Source organism: Adiantum capillus-veneris, chromosome 28 (genome assembly GCF_014529385.1).
Source record: "Adiantum capillus-veneris isolate H3 chromosome 28, ASM1452938v2, whole genome shotgun sequence".
Lineage (NCBI taxonomy): Eukaryota > Viridiplantae > Streptophyta > Polypodiopsida > Polypodiales > Pteridaceae > Adiantum > Adiantum capillus-veneris.
The window spans coordinates 29,248,487-29,268,393 of NC_140958.1; the positions used below are offsets into that span (position 1 = coordinate 29,248,487).

At 43.0% G+C, this 19,907-nt stretch overlaps 1 protein-coding gene across 3 annotated transcripts in view; it reads left to right on the top strand.

Annotated features, from left to right (window-relative positions):
- The window catches only part of LOC147420223 (histone-lysine N-methyltransferase ATX5-like), a 139,413-nt gene extending 137,017 nt beyond the window's left edge, over window positions 1-2,396 (top strand). For all 3 annotated transcript variants that reach the window (XM_086504930.1, XM_086504929.1, XM_086504931.1), the window contains 3 exons: window positions 1,453-1,527; window positions 1,733-1,836; window positions 1,943-2,396. In XM_086504930.1, coding sequence (XP_086361056.1) covers window positions 1,453-1,527; window positions 1,733-1,836; window positions 1,943-2,024 — 261 coding nt within the window. In that variant the 3' untranslated portion in view covers window positions 2,025-2,396. The remainder of the gene's footprint in view (window positions 1-1,452; window positions 1,528-1,732; window positions 1,837-1,942) is intronic.
- The last annotated feature ends 17,511 nt before the right edge of the window (window positions 2,397-19,907 follow it).

A 19,907-nucleotide genomic window follows, 5' to 3' on the forward strand; every position in this document is an offset into this window, starting at 1 on the left:
TGAAACCTCATCAATGTACATCCCAAAGAGAGTAGGGGAGAGTGGGCATCCCTGTTTCACCCCAATGGTGGAGTGAACTAGACTAGACATACCCTCTGGAGTGCGTACCTGTCCCACTACTGTCCTGTACAGGGCCATAATCCCCCAGATCAGCTCTGTGGGCACACCCAGCTCATGTAATCTGTGCATCAACCTGGCTCTAGGGACTGTGTCAAAGGCTTTGCGGAAATCCACAAAGCTACAGTAGATCCTCCTGCCGTGCGCTCTACCCTCCTCAATGATAGCTCTAAGCGTCAGTATATGATCAAGAGTAGAGAGTCCCTTCCTGAAGCGTGCCTGTCCTAAAGCCCGTATGCCCTGTCTTTCTGCCCATCTACTGAGGTGATGCTCGATAATAGATGCATACAACCTAGCCAAAGTGTGTCCAATCATGATGGTACGGTAGTTCCCTGGCTCCATAGGGTCTCCTGCCTTGAAGATAGGCACAATAGTGGATAAGCTCCAAGTGCTAGGAAATCCCTCACACATGGCTCGGTTGAACATCACTGCAATCAGCTCTGCAAGCATATCTCTAGCATGTATAAAGTGTTTGGCCACCAAACCATCATGGTCATAAGCTCTCCCAGTCTTCATCTTGGCAAGGGCTTTCTTTACCATCTCAGCAGTGAAGAAAGTGCAAGTCTGTGGACAAGGCTCTGGGGGATCAGGTAAGGATTGCTGCCCTGGGATCGAGTAGAGAGAGGTTGCATATGTACCCCAAGTCTCTGTAGATGTAATGGCAGGTGTAGAAGAATACTCGTGAAAACGCCTCCACGCCTCCCTTGAGTCCTGGCTCAAGAAAAGCTGATATAACTCCTCCTCGAGCTGAGCAAGACGAGAGAGAGAGAGAGAGAGAGAGAGAGAGAGAGAGAGAGAGAGAGAGAGAGAGAGAGAGAGATGAACTGAAATGCTATATTAACGCCTTCAAAAGGCCAAAATGACCAATGAGACCACAGAGTTACAACATGGTGGAATCTAGTACAATGTCTAGGTACAAAAGAGAGAGATTGTAATGTTGTAGCAATCCCAAGAGACCTCATGATCTATCTGACGAGTCTTGAACTCAAAACTTGATACTCCACAGGCGCGCGCGCACACACATGTTTGTGTGTTTGTATATAGTCATTTTTTTAAAAGTAAGCTGCGGTTGAATATGTCCACCCTTATTCACAGATTTGTATTCCAATTTCCTTTTGATCGCAACTCCTATTGTTGTATGCTTTAGTGCTAAGCGTGGTAGAATTCTTTGTATTTTGTCTATTGCCGATGGACATTTATTATAATCTGCATTCCACGGGTAATCAAAACACACACACACACACACACACACACACATATATATATATATATGAGAGAGAGAGAGAGAGAGAGAGAGAGAGATGGCGGTGTGCTGACTTTCTCACAATTTTGCAGCTTTTCAAAATAAGTGAAGAGGTGGTTATTGATGCAACAGAGAAGGGCAACATTGCACGAATGATCAACCATTCGGTATGCTTGGAAGTTCTATAGAAGATTTTGAAATGAATTGAATCAGTTATTTTGATTGTGAAAGTTGCCTTGTTATTGGTGCATATCAGTGTTTAAGGTTTCTGTTTGTGGATAAGAACGGTCTAGCTTTGGAAGCTTTTTGTGTCCAGAATTAGATTCATGGAAAGCTACAGTTCTTGTGCTGATATTTGACATGTTTTTTTAGTGTGCTCCTAACTGTTATGCTCGCATCATCTCGATACACGGAGCTGGAGAGACCTGCATTGTCCTGATGGCCCGAAGGTCTTTGGCAGCTGGAGAGGAGTTAACGTATGCTTTTTTTTAATCTTCGACTATCTTAATTGATTATCTGGAACGTTTTTTGATATTCATGTGTTTCCTTAAGTCTTCCTGTTGCTCTCTCTTCATTTTGCAGCTACAATTACTCCTTCGACGTCGAGAACAAGGACGTTCCTTGCCTTTGTGGCGCACCCACATGCACGAAGTTTATGTGCTGACTTCTCTCTCTCTCTCTCTCTCTGAAAATGCTATACAACTATGAGGATATGTACATTTCTCAAAGCCCCAACTACATGTAATAAGAATGTAACCTCACACTTACAAAGCCTTTGTACACATACATGCTCATTCGTGTGACCTTGGCTTGGCTGCATTGGCTAGGCAGGTCTTTACCCTCGATCCCTCAAAAGTGAAAGCCTCGGTTGATGCAAGATTTGCAGCCGTTGACGGGGGATTCGAGGACTTCCACACATCATATAGAAAACATAAATTTGCAGCTCACAGCTGTGGTTGTTTTGTGTGCCTTATCCAACACACCGTTTTTGTAGGTATCACGTACGTTATAAATGTTGTAACAACAGGTTCCATCACGTTATTTTGTTCACAGTCTCCTCAAAAGATGTAGCACTCCTCAAAAGATGTAACCTCCCACATGTCAATCTATTTTGTTTCGTAGCAGGTTTATTCTCAACACTTTTGTCCTTCTTGCTTGATACGAGAGGACACATACATGTACACAGTTTTGTCTCACAAGCCGCGTTTGGCTTCTAGAAGACGTTAGCAATGCGTTCTCTCTCTAGAGATGGTTTTGACTCGTTAGACAGAGTCATGAGATATCAGGATCAAAGATGTCTCGGATTATTCCTACTTGAGATTCAGAGACATAGAGACGTTCTATTGAATGGGCAAAGACAGAGACAGTCCCAGAGACGCATCTCAGATTTCTTCAGTCTGGGTACCACAGAGTCAGAGGGGACACCACCACCAGAGAGCTCGGTTCCCACCCATACACACATCAGCGGTACTCTCATTGATCGAGCTACAGAGTTAGGGATATCGAGACGACCGCGACTGAGGAGGGGAGCCACGCAGCACCGGTGGAGATTGCGGCAGAGGATCCACAGGATTCTAGTATGACACCAAGAATGTCGATCGGGATAGGCTTCATGCTACTGTTATATTGTATCATGGTGACACTTATCCCCACTTTGTACCTTTATGGTGATACCATTGCTCAGCCTACCAGCCACCCATAGGAGTCGGTAGCACTCCTATCAGTTCTTTGTTTGTAGTTTTCTTGTTTGTACCCAGACTTGGTACTAGACTCATCATTGTAATCAGTTGGTCTCATAGGTCATTTTGGCCTCTTGTAGACGTTAATATATCATTTCATTTCATTTCTCTCTCTCTCTCTCTCTCTCTCTCTCTCTCTCTCTCTCTCTCTCTCTCTCTCTTTCAGTATTCCCTGGATGCACCCTCCCTGCCAGTCACACGGATGGAGATCACTAGACTCATTCGTCAAGATCTTATACAGTTGGACACCAGGAGGACATGGGCAGAGCCGATACAAGAGTTGGGCACGAAGATGGCTTTCTACAAAGAGCACCTTCTCCAACTTTCAGGGGATGGGTTTGTGACTCATCCGAACTACATGGACACTCATTTATCTCATGGTCTGCGATGTGCTATTGGTTAGATTCGCACATCCTCACACCAGCTGGAGATTGAGACGGGTAGATTCAGAGGGATACCACCAAAGTCTAGGATATGTCAACTATGCGGTAGAGAACCAGAGACAGAGCTACACTACATATGCCACTGCACTGTGTATTATGAGATACGAGGGCGCTTCCATTGCTTATTCAGGGAGGGTTTTGGACCCCTAGATAGAGTCATGAGGTATCAGGACCAGAGATGCCTTGGCTTATATCTACTTGAGCTACACCGACATAGAGACAGTCTGTTGGGGAGACATGGAGTACGACAGTCGCAAAGACAAATCACAGATTTCTTTGGATCGAGGGAGCCAAGAGACCAACCACCAACACAGGGTTGTACCCGCATTCATACCAGAGGCACCATCATTGACAGGGCGATTGAGCTCGGGAGATCGAGACGACCACGATCGAGACACAGGAGAACACTGCATCGACAGAGACTCCAGCAGAGGATCAGAGGCATTCTAGCACGACACCCAGATTGTCATTGAGGGCCTATTCTACATTTTCACATTTCACATTTCACACTTCATTTTAGTTTTCATTTTTTACTTTCAGTACTTTTTGTACTTGTACCTCAGACATTGTATTAGATTCACCACTTTGTATCTGATGGTCTCATAGGTCATTTTGGCCTTTTGAAGACGTTAATATATCATTTCATTTCATTTCTCTCTCTCTCTCTCTCTCTCTCTCTCTCTCTCTCTCTCTCTCTCTCTCTCTCTCTCTCTCTCAGCAAATGTCAATCTCTCCATGACAAGCTTGATTGATTCCAAACATAGATTGGTTGCCAACTGAGAGGCAGAGAAAGTTAGATGGAAAATAAGCATTTTACCTTTCCTTTACGTGGCGTGTTACCTTGGGGTTACTTGTTGCTAGAGGCCGATTTTAAAAAATGTAGGGCATAGGCATTTGTGCACCACAAAAGGAAAATATCAATGTTGCCATATCTAAGTAACAATTCTTCTCCAAACAACAATAAGTCTGACAAGTCTAGTGATAAAGGCAAGAAGAAGCTCGGATAAACTTATTGTAAGGAAATTGATTACCTCATCAAGCAATGCCCTAAGTTGAAAGAAAGAGGTAGTTGTGGCTATTGCAGATACCTCTTCTAATGCAGATTTCAACAAATATTGTGCAAGATCTAGAATGGGCTTTCAATGCATAGTCTCTCTCTCTCTCTCTCTCTCTCTCTCTCTCTCTCTCTCCAAGATCAAAGATGCTTAGGCTTGTACCTACTGGAAATACATCGACACAGGGACAATCTAATGAGAAGACAAAGAGCACTACAACCTCAGAGGCAGATCACAAATTTCTTCGGATCGAGAGAAGCCGGAGGGGAAGGAGAAGCAAGAGACTAGCAGCCAGCACAAAGTAGTACCCACATCCATACCAAAGGCACCCTCATGACAGGACGATTGAGCTTAGGAAATCGAGATGACCACGACCGAGATGCAGAAGCACACTTCACCGGAGCAGACAACAACAAAGGATTAGAAGCATTCTAGCCAGACACCCAGAATGCTCCTAAGAAGTTTATTCAATACTTTGTATTTAGTTTTTCACATTTATTTTCACACTCACACTTTTCACACTTAGTACTTTAGTACTAAGGTACCCAGACTTTGTAACAGATTCACCACTTTTGTATCAGTTTGGTCTCATAGGTCATTCTGGCCTTTTTGAAGACATTAATATAACATTTCATTTCATTTCATTTCTCTCTCTCTCTCTCTCTCTCTCTCTCTCTCCATTTAAAATCATATTATATGGGTATGGAACATTAGGCATGACCTTCTTCAAGAAAGGTATGCTCTTAAAAGAGCAAAGGTATAAACAAAGTAAGTTGGTAGGAAGTGAATAAGAAGGTTCCAATTTTCAAGGACTAATTTGAATTGAAGCTCTAATGGAGATTACTAAGACTAATCGTCGGTTGATTCACCAAAGAATTTTTGGATGGTGCAACTAATTCTAGTAATCCATCCCTTAGCATTTTGTTTTGATGTGGCAAGAAGAGAATAAGAAAGGTGCTTCCATCCTAACAGTGATTATTTGACTTATATTTGAACAACTAGTAACTTTCACTATGCTCAAATTTGAGGCACCATGTTTCCAAAATTTTATTTACCCTTCTATCACTATAGAGAAGATATCATGGAGCTTATTATTCATAGACAGACAAGCTTTTTCTAAGCTTGGAGTTCCATTGCAAAGAGAGTTCATAAAGAATGTCAAGCCAACACCCTAGCCATGCATTTCCCGTCCTTTGGCACAAAATCATTCTCCTTCGGCTTCTTTACCTTATTCCAATCCCTTTTAGTGCCAACACTAACTTAAGTCCTACCTAATTGCTGAGCATCTACAAGGGCCTTGACATCCACACTGAGCGCACGTGATCAAAGTGATACACTTTATAGTTAGACATTGCCAGAGATCACGGACTACTCTATCGCGACAAACAAACAGTTGTCCTCCTCTGCAAGAGGGAAGTCAGTTATAGGCTATTGGTTCAAGCATCTTCATTGGTATGATTTGGAGAGCAACTAGGTATGCAAATGTGCATGCAATGCAACCCGTGAAGTTATCACACGGGAGAATCAATTTACGAGTAAGAAGGTGCAACCCCATTAAGAGGCCACTCAAAAATTGCCTTTGATTAACTATGCGAATTTTCTTTTGCAGGTGATTAATTTTTCAAAAGAAAAAATTCTTTGAGGTTCCTAGAAAATGGAGTATATATTTATGTTTTTTGTGTCTCTTAAGAATTAAGTTTGGGCCTTTATGCATATACCTTAACTACTAACCTACGATTTGGAATGTTATAAAGATGCAGAGCATTTTATTTACGTCAATGGAATAAGTGGTCCTTAAAGTATCTCCTAAATGGAATCCAAATAAAAAAAAGGTATACCTATGCCTTCAAAATAAATTACCCATTAATTAGTTACTGAGATTCTTTTTTGCATTTGAAGGGAATCTACTAATTGGAAAGCAAAAGATGTATTTCTTTTGCCATCACAGCTCCATGACACCATCGTTGGTGTGCACACGCCTGCGCCGCCCTCTCCCACCATCTTGCACTCCACCGACGCCTCTCTCTCTCTCTCTCTCTCTCTCTCTCTCTCTCTGAGCTGCTCACAAGTCTCTCTTGCAGACGAGTCGCACCCTGCTATTCCCCATCATGGAGCTCAAAGAAGGTTATTCTCCAGTCTATCTCACCACCATCGATGGCTTTGCTATGCTCCCTGCCTTGCACTCGTTTGTAGAAGGACGCACACGAGCCCTCCCACCTAATGGGTCTCCCCTACAACAACCACTATCGCTAAGTCTGCACCTCCGCTCGCTGCCCTGGTGTGTGCACCCTCACCGTTGTGAAAAGATCCCGTGGTTGTCTCCCTGCTCTGCAAAACAAGGGACAAAACGCCGTGTTGTACACGCACTCACAATCACCCTGCAAGCACACATGTGTGTGCGTGCGCGCACACACACACACACACACACCCAAGTCCTCTCTCTCCATCTTCGATCGTGTGCCTCTTTCTGAGCACCTTCACCCTCATGTATCATCTCCCTGGCTAGCTCCACAGCCCTCACAGGCACCACCTCTGCCTCTGCCTCTGCCCTGACTAATCACAGCAATAGAGGGTTGTTTCTGCTCATCGGCTATACTTTTCATCGCTCTCTCTCTCTCTCTCTCTCTCTCTCTCTCTCTCTCTCACACACACACACACACACAGCCCAGTTCACATGCGCGAACCATTCTGCACGTTGTCTGCCCTGTCGTAGCCTACAACACCCACCCATACATATCCGGTGCACAATCTGCTGGACGCAAAATCAATGGCAAAAACATCTACCAATAAAATTTTCAATATCAAATTTGCATACAAGCTGAATCTTAGCTGATGCTCGTTCTTTGCAAGCTTCCCAAGGAAAGCAGGGCTCTGTGCGGAAGGAATAAATGATGAGACTGCCTACGTCTCCTCGTCCTGCAGTGACGCGAGAGAGAGAGAGAGAGAGAGAGAGAGAGAGAGAGGAAACATTGTGCCTCGTGGGAGGGAGGGAGAGAGAATATTTTTCACCTCACTCCCCCCGCTCTTTTCACTTTTCACGCAAAATTTTACGCAAACATCTTCCTAGATCCTTCAAGATCCTTGGTAAAACTAAAGTGCTTCGTTAGGTATGTTCCATCGAATTGAGGTCGAATAAAATATTGGAAACTTAGAGAGTGAGAGAGAGAGAGAGAGAGAGAGAGATTTCATGAAAGATACTTTGATTTTTTTACCTAAGAGTGTTTGGGATACCAATTGTCGTGGTTTAGTGGTGTACTTCCGCATAAATTGGTTACCGATTGTAGTGCTTCAGAGGGGTACCTCGCCAAAAACCACAAGGAGTGTTAAGAGTATTGTGAAGCTCAATGTTCATGATTGTCAATGTTATTAATTTTTTGTTGTTCCATTTTTATGTTTTTTTTTTTTTTTTTTAAAACATGCAAGTCTCCTTGCATAGGGGAGTTTGCAGAGTCCTCCCCAATTTTTATAATACGAGAGAACATGCCATTCCCACGGTAGCGTGCAATTTTTAGTGTGTTCATTAACTGCATTCTCAGTGTCAAAAATCAGAAAATGATAATGCTTACTCATTGCGCGATTGAATGTCTATCGCCAATAGACTTCCTTGCATCAACAATGTTGGGCATCTCCTGCACATAACCCGCTGCAAGAGACGACATCCCAGGGAGGATACCCTTCAAGAAGATTTTGTGCTATTGTGAGAACACCACATTTTGTATACATATCGATCAAACCACCACCAAGCATGAAATCTTACTCCCAACAACCGTTGACTAGCGATCATATCGTGAAAAAATATCTATGGTTGTGTACGTGATTGCATCTGCTGACCCGCATGCCTTCCAAATTCCTGTGTAGGCGTAGTTGATTGCGTCTGGATATAGACCCTTCCTGCAATCTTGTGGCGGGTTCCGCACAAGAAGCTTGCATAAGGTCAATAGCCTTCAAGGTGCAAGCATAGGTGAATGCATTTGTAGAAACGCCTTCCGTTTGCATCTGCTTCATGTTGTGTGTATTATGGGAAAAGTGCATTCCAATGCTTTGCATCCACTGAAAATATCCTAGAGCTTTCTGGCCCAGCTCTTGTTGCACACATCCCACAATCAGTGCATTCAAAGAGGCGACTTTCCTGGAAAGAAGCTCCTCCAGGACTTTTTGTGCTTTGTCAAGCGCACCACATCTGGCATACATATCGCCCAAGGCATTGCCAAGCACCATGTGACTAACAATATCAGTCTCAATTGTTGTGTCCATAAGAGCATCTTGCGTAGAGCTACATGCCTTCGAGATGCACGCATAGGTGATTGCATCTGAAGAGAGGTGCAATTGGAAAGAGGCCCTCCCGTCGCATCAACTGAAAACAGCCTAGAGCTTTCTGGCCTGCTCTCGTTTGCGCACATACCACAATCAGTGCATTCCAATTGTTGTCTTTGCCTACTTCTCCAGAGATGCTGCATGCTTTCAAAAGAAAGGTGAAGGTGAGACTATCTAGAGAGATTCCCTGCCGCCGTTGCATGCCTTCAAAGCCACAATCTTCAAGATGCATGCATAGGTGATTCCATCTGAAGAGAGGCCTTCACTGGTTGTTTTCAAAACCACATTTGACATACATATTGACCAAGATAGTGTCAAGTACGACATCTTTTTTCAACGGCCTCTGACTAACAATGTGATTGTGAATTTTTGTGCCCATATCAGCATCTTGCGTAGAGCCACATGCCTTCAAGGTGCATGCATAGGTGATTGTAGCTAGAGAGAGGCCCTCGCTTTGCATACACATCAACCAAGACAGAGCCAAGCACGACATCTCTTTTCAAGAGAATCTGACGAACAATATAATTGTGATTTTTATTGCCCATATCAGCATCTTGCGTAGAGCCGCATGCCTTCAAGATGCATGCGTAGGTGATTGCATCTGGAGAGAAGACCTCTCTTCGCATACGTATCAACCAAGACAATGCCAAGCACGACACCTCTTATCAAGAGCCTCTGACTAACAACATAGTTGTAAATTCGTGTGCCTATATCAGCATCTTGCGTAGAGCCACAATCTTCAAGATGCATGCATAGGTGATTCCATCTGAAGAGGCTTCACTTGGCACTCAAGCCTCCAAGACAGTGCCAAGCACAACAACTTTTTTCAACAGCCTCTAGTGGCCGGGCTGCGACCTCTCTTCGCATACATATCAACCAAGACAGTGCCAAGCACGAAACCTCTTATCAAGAGCCTTTGACTAACAACATAGTTGTGAATTCGTGTGCCCATATCAGCATCTTGCGTAGAGCCACAATCTTCAAGATGCATGCATAGGTGATTCCATCTGAAGAGAGGCCCTCGCTTCACTTGGCACTCAAGCCTCCAAGACAGTGCCAAGCACAACAGTTTTTTTCAACAACCTCTAGCGGCTGGGCTGCGTTCCTGCCTTGGCTTTACAAAGCTATAGAGAGCCCTCTTTTCAAGAGCCTATGAGTAACAACATAGTTGTTAATTTTTTGTGCCCACATCAGCATCTTGCATAGAGCCACAGTCTTCAAGATGCATGCATAAGTGATTCCAACTAAAGAGAGGCCGCCCTCACTGAGCCCTCGCTTCACTCGTTGTTTTCAAAACTTGGCCCTTCAAGACAGTGCGAAGTAGGACAGCTTTTTTCAACAGCCTCTAACGCGGGCTGGGCTGCATTCCTACCTTGGCTTTAGAAAGCTATAGAGAGCCCTGCATCTCCCTGCAAGCTTGTAAAAATAGCCAAGAGTCCACGCTTCGGCCCTTCTCCCTGTGCGTATCGCTATCCTAGGTGCATCGATAAAACGATGGAGCCCGTGTGAAAGTCTGCCACGTTGGCCCTCCCTTGCTGGACATATCCTCTTATAAGTGCAGCCCAAGAAACTACATTTGGGGAGAAACCCTCCCTCCGCATTCGTTGAAAACACCCCTTAGCTTCCTGGCCCTGCCCCTGTCGGGCATATACTATAATCAGTGCAATTAAGAGACTTCATTCCGGACATAAAGCTAGTCAAGAACTTGTTGTGCTTTCAAAAGTACACCACACTTGGCATACATGTCAAGAAAAGCCTTGCCAATCACGACATCTTTTAGTAACAGTCCCTGCATAACAATCTCATCATCAGTCTGCTTGCCCATGATAGCGTTTTGCATAATGCCACATGCCTTCAAAACACAAGCATAGGTGACCGCATCCGGAGAGAAGCCCTCACTTTGCATCCGATAAAAACAGCAAAGCACTTCTTGGCCCTGATCTTGTTGGGCATATCCTGCAATCAATGCATTCCAAGAGACTGCATCCCAGACATAAAGCTCGTCAAGAACTTGTTGTGCTTTGGAAAGTACACTACACTTGGCATACATGTCAACCAAAGCATTACAAAGCACGACAGTTTTTTGCAATAGCCCCCGACTAACAAGCTCATCATGAATTTGTTTTTCTGTGTCGTTGTCTTTCAAAATGCCATATGTCTTCAAAATGCAAGCATAGGTGACCGCATCTGGAGAGAAGCCATCACTTCGCATCTGCTAGAAACATCCCAATGCTTCTTGGCCCTGCCCCTGTTGGGCATAACCTGCAATCAACGCATTCCAAGAGACCGCATCTCGATCAGAACAAGCTCATCAAGAACTTGTTTAGCTTTCAAAAGTACACCACACTTGGCATACATGTCAACCAAAGCATTGCCAAGCATGACAGTTGTTTTCAACAGCCCCTGATTGACAATCTCATCGTGAATTTGTTTGCCCATATCAATGTCTCGCAGAATGCCACATGCCTTCAAAATGCAAGCATAGGTGACTGCATCTGGAGAGAAACCCTCACTTCGCATACAATGGAAACAATTCAAAGCTTCCTGGCCCTGGCCTTGTTGGGCATATCCAGCAATTAATGCAGTCCAAGAGATGACATCTCGGGTGGGAAGCTCGTCTAGAACTTGTTGTGCTTTCCAAAGTACACCACAATTAGCATACATGTATACCAGCGCATTGCCAAGCACGAAATTCTTCTCTAACAACCTCTGACTGCATCCGGAGAGAGGCCCTCGCTTCGCAAGTGATGAAAACAGCCCATAGCTTTGTGACCCTGCCCATGGCGGGCATATCCTGCAATAAGTGCAGTCCAACCGACGACATCCCGGACTGCACCTAGCTAATTAGTATGTGGTCTCACCCAAAGAATAGGTCATGGTGTTGGACACTACTGGCCCCCGGGAAACAATGAAGAAGACCTCCTTTCTGCATCGCGGTTCTCATGTATCATTCAGACAACCAGATGCATATAGCTTGCCTGATGGAAAGTACGCCGAGAATGCATGCGACATCTTTGTGTAGCTCTCCTTCCAAGTACAAATTTTCCCCTACAAATACAAGCTCTGGTCATCAATCTATAATGTGTATGAAAGCCAAACTCCACTCCAAAACAGCCTACATCCAGATCTCCTGATTTACCACAAGTGAGCTATAATGCATAGTCTGCGTGGTCAGCTAATGCAAGGAAGGCATCCATAACTCCCTCGATGTCTGAATCCGAGACATCCGAGCTCACTTTGATGATTGTCACATGGGTTGCCAAATCGCTCTGCAATTTGTACATTTACAACAGCCAATGAATCAAATATACTCAGCACTATCCCAGTCTCAGTCCACAATAGCACTCATTCCCCTAGACTATGGTCTCTCCCCGTGATTACCGTGACATTGAGCATTATCTCATCCTCCTGCATCTATGCTAAGTAGTTGACGTCGTATCCTCTCAACTGTAATATAATTGCTTTTGGTCGGCGTAGCTTTTGCCCGTTGTTTTTTTTAGCGCTGGGCCATTGAGCGCTAGAGCCACGTGGGTTGTTGACGGGCCAAGGATTGCGAAATAGCCTCTACGCTAACGAAGTAAAGAAACGAGTTGTAATAAAAATTTGGCCCACCTCTCCGTTTTTCTCTCCCCTCGACTTGTCTAATCCTCCCATTAAAGATATCTCCCAAGATTCGCTTTAATACAAATGAAACCAAAATTACCAGGACCTTCTGGCGAGATTCTTGCTCTCTTTGTTGCTTTGTTATTGGGCTAACTTCTAGATATCTAGCAATCCAATTAATTTATTGGACTTGTCCCATCAAGCGCCCCCCCTCCGACATTGCTCCGTCAGTTGACTGACCTCCCCAATGCTAAGAGGTTTGCAGCATGAAGCAAGAGCTTTCCTTCATCAGATCATCTGCATCGCCACTCTCACCATCGTGTGGAGCTGCCCTGAGCTCCCCCTATTCACACCCCAACAAAAAAATATATCTGCCGCGTCGACACACGACGACATGTCTCCCTCTCTGGCTCTCTCTTTGCTCTTCGTCGCATGCCCTGCTTTTTCTGTTTAGAGCGATCCGAGTTCCAACATCTCTCTAACCCTGCAGTTCGAAAGAAAGAGAATCCCTATTGTTGCCAACATCGTCTTGCCCCCCCAAATCCGCGGCCATAGCTAAGTGCTCTCCATTGTTGTGCCTGGAATATCAGTGTCTGACTCCACATTCGCCCTGAGTTATCACATATATGCTTGCTCCGAACCTGTAATTTCAAGAAAAAATTCAAAATAACTTTCATAGGGAGCTAGTCCCATACTTCAGCTATTTGACAAGCATTCTTTCAGCTTCAACGGAGACAACAACGCTATAAGCTTTGATGTGAGCTGTTCCACTCAATGCCTCACCATGCAAGAGCCCTCGACTATCGCACTGTTGACACGATACAAACCAAGAAACTCTCTCCCTCTCCTTGCCTTCACGAACACGTCCTGCTCCTCCACCAAAAGGCTCAGACTCTCTCTCTCTGTCTCTCTCTCTCTCTCTCTCTCTCTCTCTCTCTCTCTCTCTCTCATATTGCCATCTCCATCTGTCTCTGCCTCACACAGTTGCAATGCTTTCATTTCGCTATAGGACAGAAATGTGCACAACAAAATCTTCCTCTCCATCGTAATGCCGCCTTCTCTTGATGCACAGAAAATCTCTCCCCCTCTCTCTACGATCGTTGACACACAGCATGTCTCTTTCTCTCTCTCCCTCCGAGTGTCATTTTTTCATTTTTCCTCCCCAAAGCCAAGAGAGCATCTTCTCCATGCCTGCCACCTGGATTGCTAGCCCTTTTCCATTTCTTTTCTTTTCTTTTTAACCAATGATAAACGTTAACTTTCTTTACTCCAAGCTCAAAAGTCGCCTAGTGACCTCCAGCTACACGACTCCACCCCACCCCTTTCGATTTTCCTCCCTAACCAATTGGCATCTCATTTAGATTCCTATTAAAAAGACAGGCGTGCATACCTACTGGCTTCAAAATTACATAGTGCAAGGACACTAAAAAACGTGAAAGAAAAATTAAGGCAAAAAAACACAAATGTAATAATGTGGACTTGACCATCTCTCTTTATATAAACACAAAAAAGTTTTTTTGACTTTCCACTTCCATGTGTCTTTTCATTTCCTAAACTCACCCTTCACTTATTTCTTTTTGATGTTTTGAAAATATTTTTAATTTTCTGATATTGAGGAGACCTAAAATTGCTTCCAAAAAAATAAATTCTATAGCCCTACACTCTCTAGGCCTCACTCTCCCAAGACTTCAAGACCGAGGAGACAGAAAGGCTAGAAAAAGGTAAGGAATAACAAAAGAAATGAAGGATGCTCACAACAAACTACTTGTTTATATATTGCTTATATACAAAACATAAAATCTTTTGACTTTCTAGTACCTCAAAGGCTTTTCATCTCCCACACCATAACCCTTCACTTTTTTGGCCTATTAAAGCATTGGCCTTAGTGTTGGGCTCGTTTGGGCGTCCTAGTGTCTATGGCGTCCACGTGGAGATTGGAGGCGTGTGAAAATTTGCAGAGCCTTAAAGGTTGTAAGGTAGTCTACGACTCGGCGACTACGTCTAAGATAGTGATGGGGCTAATCTGTACGTGTTTGACGTGGTGCACTGCAGGAGGAGGTCAAGGGCTCACCTGAGTAGCACCCAGGGGCTGCCACCCGCCTTCCCATTGTTTTCTCTCACTACATGCGCATGCGGAGCAGCCTCGAAGTTTGTTGAGCCTTAAAGACAGTCCGTTGTACTAGGCGAAGGTTCGACGGTCGATGGAGAACGATTGGAAAAACTGTGCGTATTTCAATTACCCCCTCAGGATGACATATCGTCATGGCCACGCGTTGAAGGCACAGTTGCAAAGGTCTGATTTTTTAATAGCGCTCCCTTGTGGTAGGGAAGAGAGAGAAGCAATGAGGCAACGTTGAGAGAGGGGACCGTCTGCTTTTTGAGGAGTAAAATTTGGAAATCAAAATATAAAATTGTTTAAGCCCTTTGATTGAGAGACTCTGTCTCATCACTGAGATTCCCAATGTAGAAAATAGTGAGTCGTGAGGTAACTACACCTCAAAGGGGTGCAGTTGGCATTACCCCCCACCTCGAGTAACTGCTTAACAATGCACGTGCGTGTGGCTGTGAGGTTGAATGGGTAAAATTGTCATGTGACGAATTACCCCCCTCCGTGTGGGGGTCCCCTTAATACCATGCCGTTTTCAATTTTGAAAACCCTGTCAACCTCAAAAGAGAGAGAGTCTTTCTAAAATGCACTTCTAGCCTGTCTAAGGCTTAGACCTTTGAGGACTCTTTGTGTCAGTGGCTCATGGTGAAGTAGAGAATTGAAGGTGAAATCAATTACGTGGCCATCATTCCCAATATTAAAAAATAACAAGTATGATCTCCTTTCTCTCGATTTAATAACATGCCGTCAGTGTCTCGGAAAAATGTGTCTCAGCTTAATATCGTGCCGTCTTCAATTTCCAAAATGCCGGTTCAGCGCAAGGCGAAAAGGAGAAACTCCGCCCCAAAATAGAGAAAAATAGTGTAAAAGCTTAAAAAGTAACCTAATTTTCTAAATTTTCCTCTAGGCAAAAATAAGGAAAGACATTGTGTATGTTTGAGAAAATGTTTTTTTCCGAACATTGCATGCCGTTTTCGATTTCGAAAATGCTGTCAACCTCTACAATTTCCAAAATGCCGATTGAGCGCAAGGAGAAAAGGAGAAATTCCACCCCAAAATAGAGAAACATAGTGTAAAAACCTAAAAAAGTAAGCTAATTTTCTAAATTTTCCTCTTGGCAAAAATAAGGAAAGGCATTTTGCATGTTTGAGAAAATGTTTTTCCCCGAACACAGCATGTCGTTTTCGATTTCGAAAATGCTGTGAATCTCAAAAGAGAGAAAGTGTTTCGCTGCAGGCAGTGTTACGAAAAAATGTGTCTCAACTGAATTCCATGCCGTTTTTTATTTCGAAAATGTCAACCTTAAAAGAGAGAAAAAAAGTGTAAAAACGCAAAAAATATGACCTAATTTTCCAAAATTTCCTCTCGAAAAATTTTGTCAAGGAGAAATGTGTCTCGACCTAATACCATACCCTATTCAATTTTGAAAATGCTCTCAACCCCAAAAGAGAGAAAAATAGTGTAAAAACCCATGAAAAAATTAGCCTGGTCTTTAAAATTTCTCGACATTTTTGACATTCAAAATGGTATGGTGTTAACCCGAGGCACATTTTCCTCGAATACTGCTTGGCAATCTTGAGGCTATGGTACAAACATATTTCAAGAGGAAACTTCAAAAAATTAGGCTGTTTTTTAAATTTTTACACTATTTTTGTCTATTTTGGGGCAACATTTCTCCTTTTTCCATGCCCTCAATTGGCACTTTTAAAATTGAAAACGGCACGATATTAAGACGAGACACATTTTCCTCGAACACTAAAGAGGAATTTCAAAAAATTAGGCTACTTTACAAAATTTCAACACTATTTTTTGTTTATTCTAGGGTAACGTTTCTCCTTTTTCCCAAATACTATTGTGCCCTCGAGCGGCATTTTTGAAATTGAAACCGGCACACTATTAAGACGACACACAATTTACGATGAGCACTGGTTTTCGGAATATCCTTTTCCCACCAAGTGGTCAGGAAAAATCATTTTCTCGAGCATGTAAATTTCTTTTTGCTAAGTTTGTCAAGAGAAAATTTTAGGCTCGTTCGTTCGCTATTTCTATGGTGTTCAACACATGAACATGGGAACCCTAGACCATTAACACACACTTTTCCACTAGTTCATTAATCCCTTTGAATTTGATGTCACATGTTGTTGATGTTGCATGTGTCTAAATGTGTCAAATCCATTTATGTGTCAAATCCATTTGATAGATGTGATAGTAGGTTAGCTTTAAGACATAGTAAACCGTTGAGAAAGGCCCTTAAGGGAGCTTGTTGTATATAAGTGGTCTTGATGCTTCAAAAATTAGTTAAAAGCATCCCTCTCCCTTGTTGATCCTAAGATGCTTGTGACTCTCTCAAGTATTATTTCTATGAACTTATTCATCCTTTAGCTAAAGCATGTTCTTTATCCTTTGCTTCTTTTGAACACATCAAGTAATAATTTTGTGAACATTATTTACCATCCTCTCTTAATATGGTTGCCTCTTCTTCCTTGCGAAATACACTCGATGGACATTACGATGGCTATGATGACAACGTCGAACCCATGTGCGATAAATCTAGTGATGTTCGCTCGATGGAGTTTGAAAATGGTGACTCAATAGCTTGCTAACTTATAGAAAATGATTGATATATGCTTGGCAATATTGTGACTTTTCTTTTTGTTTTTACAGAATTACACAAGATATGCACTATGATACAGCTGCATCTTTTTTGGGACCCGATAGTGCCCTCGTCCTTGATCGTGTGTCTCCACTCCGCACAAGGAGCGCTTCGAGCCTACCTAAGGTTGATGTTTCTTCTTCTCTTGGTGTTGGGCCCAAATCCCTCAAGCGTGTAGAACAAAGTGGTACAATAGCACGTACACTTTCCAAGACGTGCAACGCGACAACGGAACTAAGTAAGACTTGCTTGCATCGCATAGATATTCTATTGTTGTATCCAACCCTTACGAGTTTTGTTTTTTGTTGTGGCAGCCAAACCTTTACTGAGGGGACCACCACCTGTAGTTGCAAAAAAAGAGAGTGTTGCGAAGGGTGCCAAACTAGAAGCACATATTGGTACTGAGTGTTGCCATGAGAATGTAATTCCCGCTGGTTCATCTTCTCTTGTGTCTTATATTCCCACTAAGATCCCTCTATTGCGCATTGTTGACATCACTGAAACTTGCCCTCATTTCGTATTCGAGGGGTGCATACTTAACCGTTATGGAACCTACAAACAAAGACCAGAAGTCGCTAAGTATTTGCGTTACCTTAAGGCAGACCTAGTTGATCCACTCAACACTGACACCATCACTTGTGCTGTTAGCGATCAATTTTATTGAGCAATTCATTGACACCCTTACTATAGGAGACTTTGTCCACATTGAGAATGTAGCTGTAAAAACAAAACTAAGTCAGATGGTTGCACATCTCGTTATGTACTATTTTTCAATGCTTCCACGGTTGTAGAAAAGACAAAGCCTTTTGAAGTCAGCCTTAGTTTCTACCCAAAGAGCAAAGTGCGTCAATTTTTGGATGAGGCACAGTCCTTGCATGCATAAGGCACCCGTACACACTTTGGAACTTTAGCTTTTGTTGTTATACAGGGCCATGCTAGCACTTCAAAAGCCGGTCTTTCCCAAGGTGATCTTGTTGTTGCAGATGGACCAGCGGCTGAGGACTGTGCCACTCTAAGGCTTACTTATCTTTGCCCTCCTATAGATTTGCAGCTTTCTAATATTTTCCCTCTCTTTCCATCACAACTTAGCTTCATGGATGCACGTAAAGACAATTACCACGCTATTTTTTGTGCTCTGGAGACCGATGTGCATCCTATGTTTGTTGCATGAAACATAGGTTCCTTCACAGGTCGAAGCAATACACTCTCAGTCTTGGATATTACTAATATAGCACACGTCAAAAGTCCTCGTCTCAAGCACCGTTTGGAGGAAGCATATAAGGCCCATATTCTTGATGTTGGTCACAATCAAGAAATAAGTATTGATCTTGCTTTTCCTTTTTCATCGCAATAGCTCAAGAAAGCTCTCACTCGTCAGGTGCCTATACATAGGTAACTGGCACACTGCACTTTGTGAATGTGAACTCAATTTTGGTGGAATGTTTTTGCAGTCAATGCAAATCTACTTAGATTCACCACCAACAAGAGGTGGACTTTTGCTCTATTTTCTCAAAATCTACAACTATTGTTTTGGTGCCCAAACTTGAAGGAAAGATTTTGGCCAACAAAGCTTTCCCAATTGATGTTTCCTTAGTGGGTGACATAGTCGACAAAGTATTGCACCTTGACAAAAACTTTGTTGACTTATATGCTTCTGATGTGCTAGATGCGTGTGAGCTACTAGCCTCCCTTGTTCGAACTGGCAAATTCATTGTCAACAAATTAGGCCTCATCACATCTTTTGTCGAAGAGACAAAGTAGTGCTCCTCTACAACTTTGAAGCTCCATCACCTCCATGCCGAAGAACACCCTTTGTATTATATTGCTTTTATCCATGCTCATCTTGTAAATTCCCATCTCAATATTTCAAGAGAAAAGTTCAAAAAAATACGTTTGTTTTTTAAATTTTTACACTATTTTTGTCTATTTTGGGGCGGCATTTCTCCTTTTTCCATGCCCTCAATCGGCACTTTTTAAATTGAAAACGGCACGATATTAAGACAAACTAAGTCAGACAGTTGCACATCTCCTTATGTACTATTTTTCAATGCTTCCAAGATTGTAGAAAAGACAAAGCCTTTTGAAGTCAACCTTAGTTTCTACCCAGAGAGCAAAGTGCTTTGCTTTCATCTATGCTCATCTTGTAAATTCCTATCTCAATATTACAAGAGGAAACTTCAAAAAATTATGCTATTTTTTTAAGTTTTACACTTTTTGTCTATTTTGGGGCAGCATTTCTCCTTTTTCCATGCCCTCAGTCGGCACTTTCTAAATTGAAAATGCCACGATATTAAGACAAACTAAGTCAGATGCTTGCACATCTCGTTATGTACTATTTTTCAATGCTTCCACGGTTGTAGAAAAGACAAAGCCTTTTGAAGTCAGCCTTAGTTTCTACCCACAGAGCAAAGTGCATCAATTTTTGGATGAGGCATAGTCCTTGCATGCACATGGCACCCGTACACACTTTGGAACTGTAGCTTTTGTTGTTATACAGGGCCATGATAGCACTTCAAAAGCTAGTCTTTCCCAAGGTGATCTTGTTGTTGTAGATGGGCCAACAGCTTACTTATCTTCGCCCTTCTATAGATTTGCAGCTTTCTAATATTTTTCCTCTCTTGCCATCACAGCTT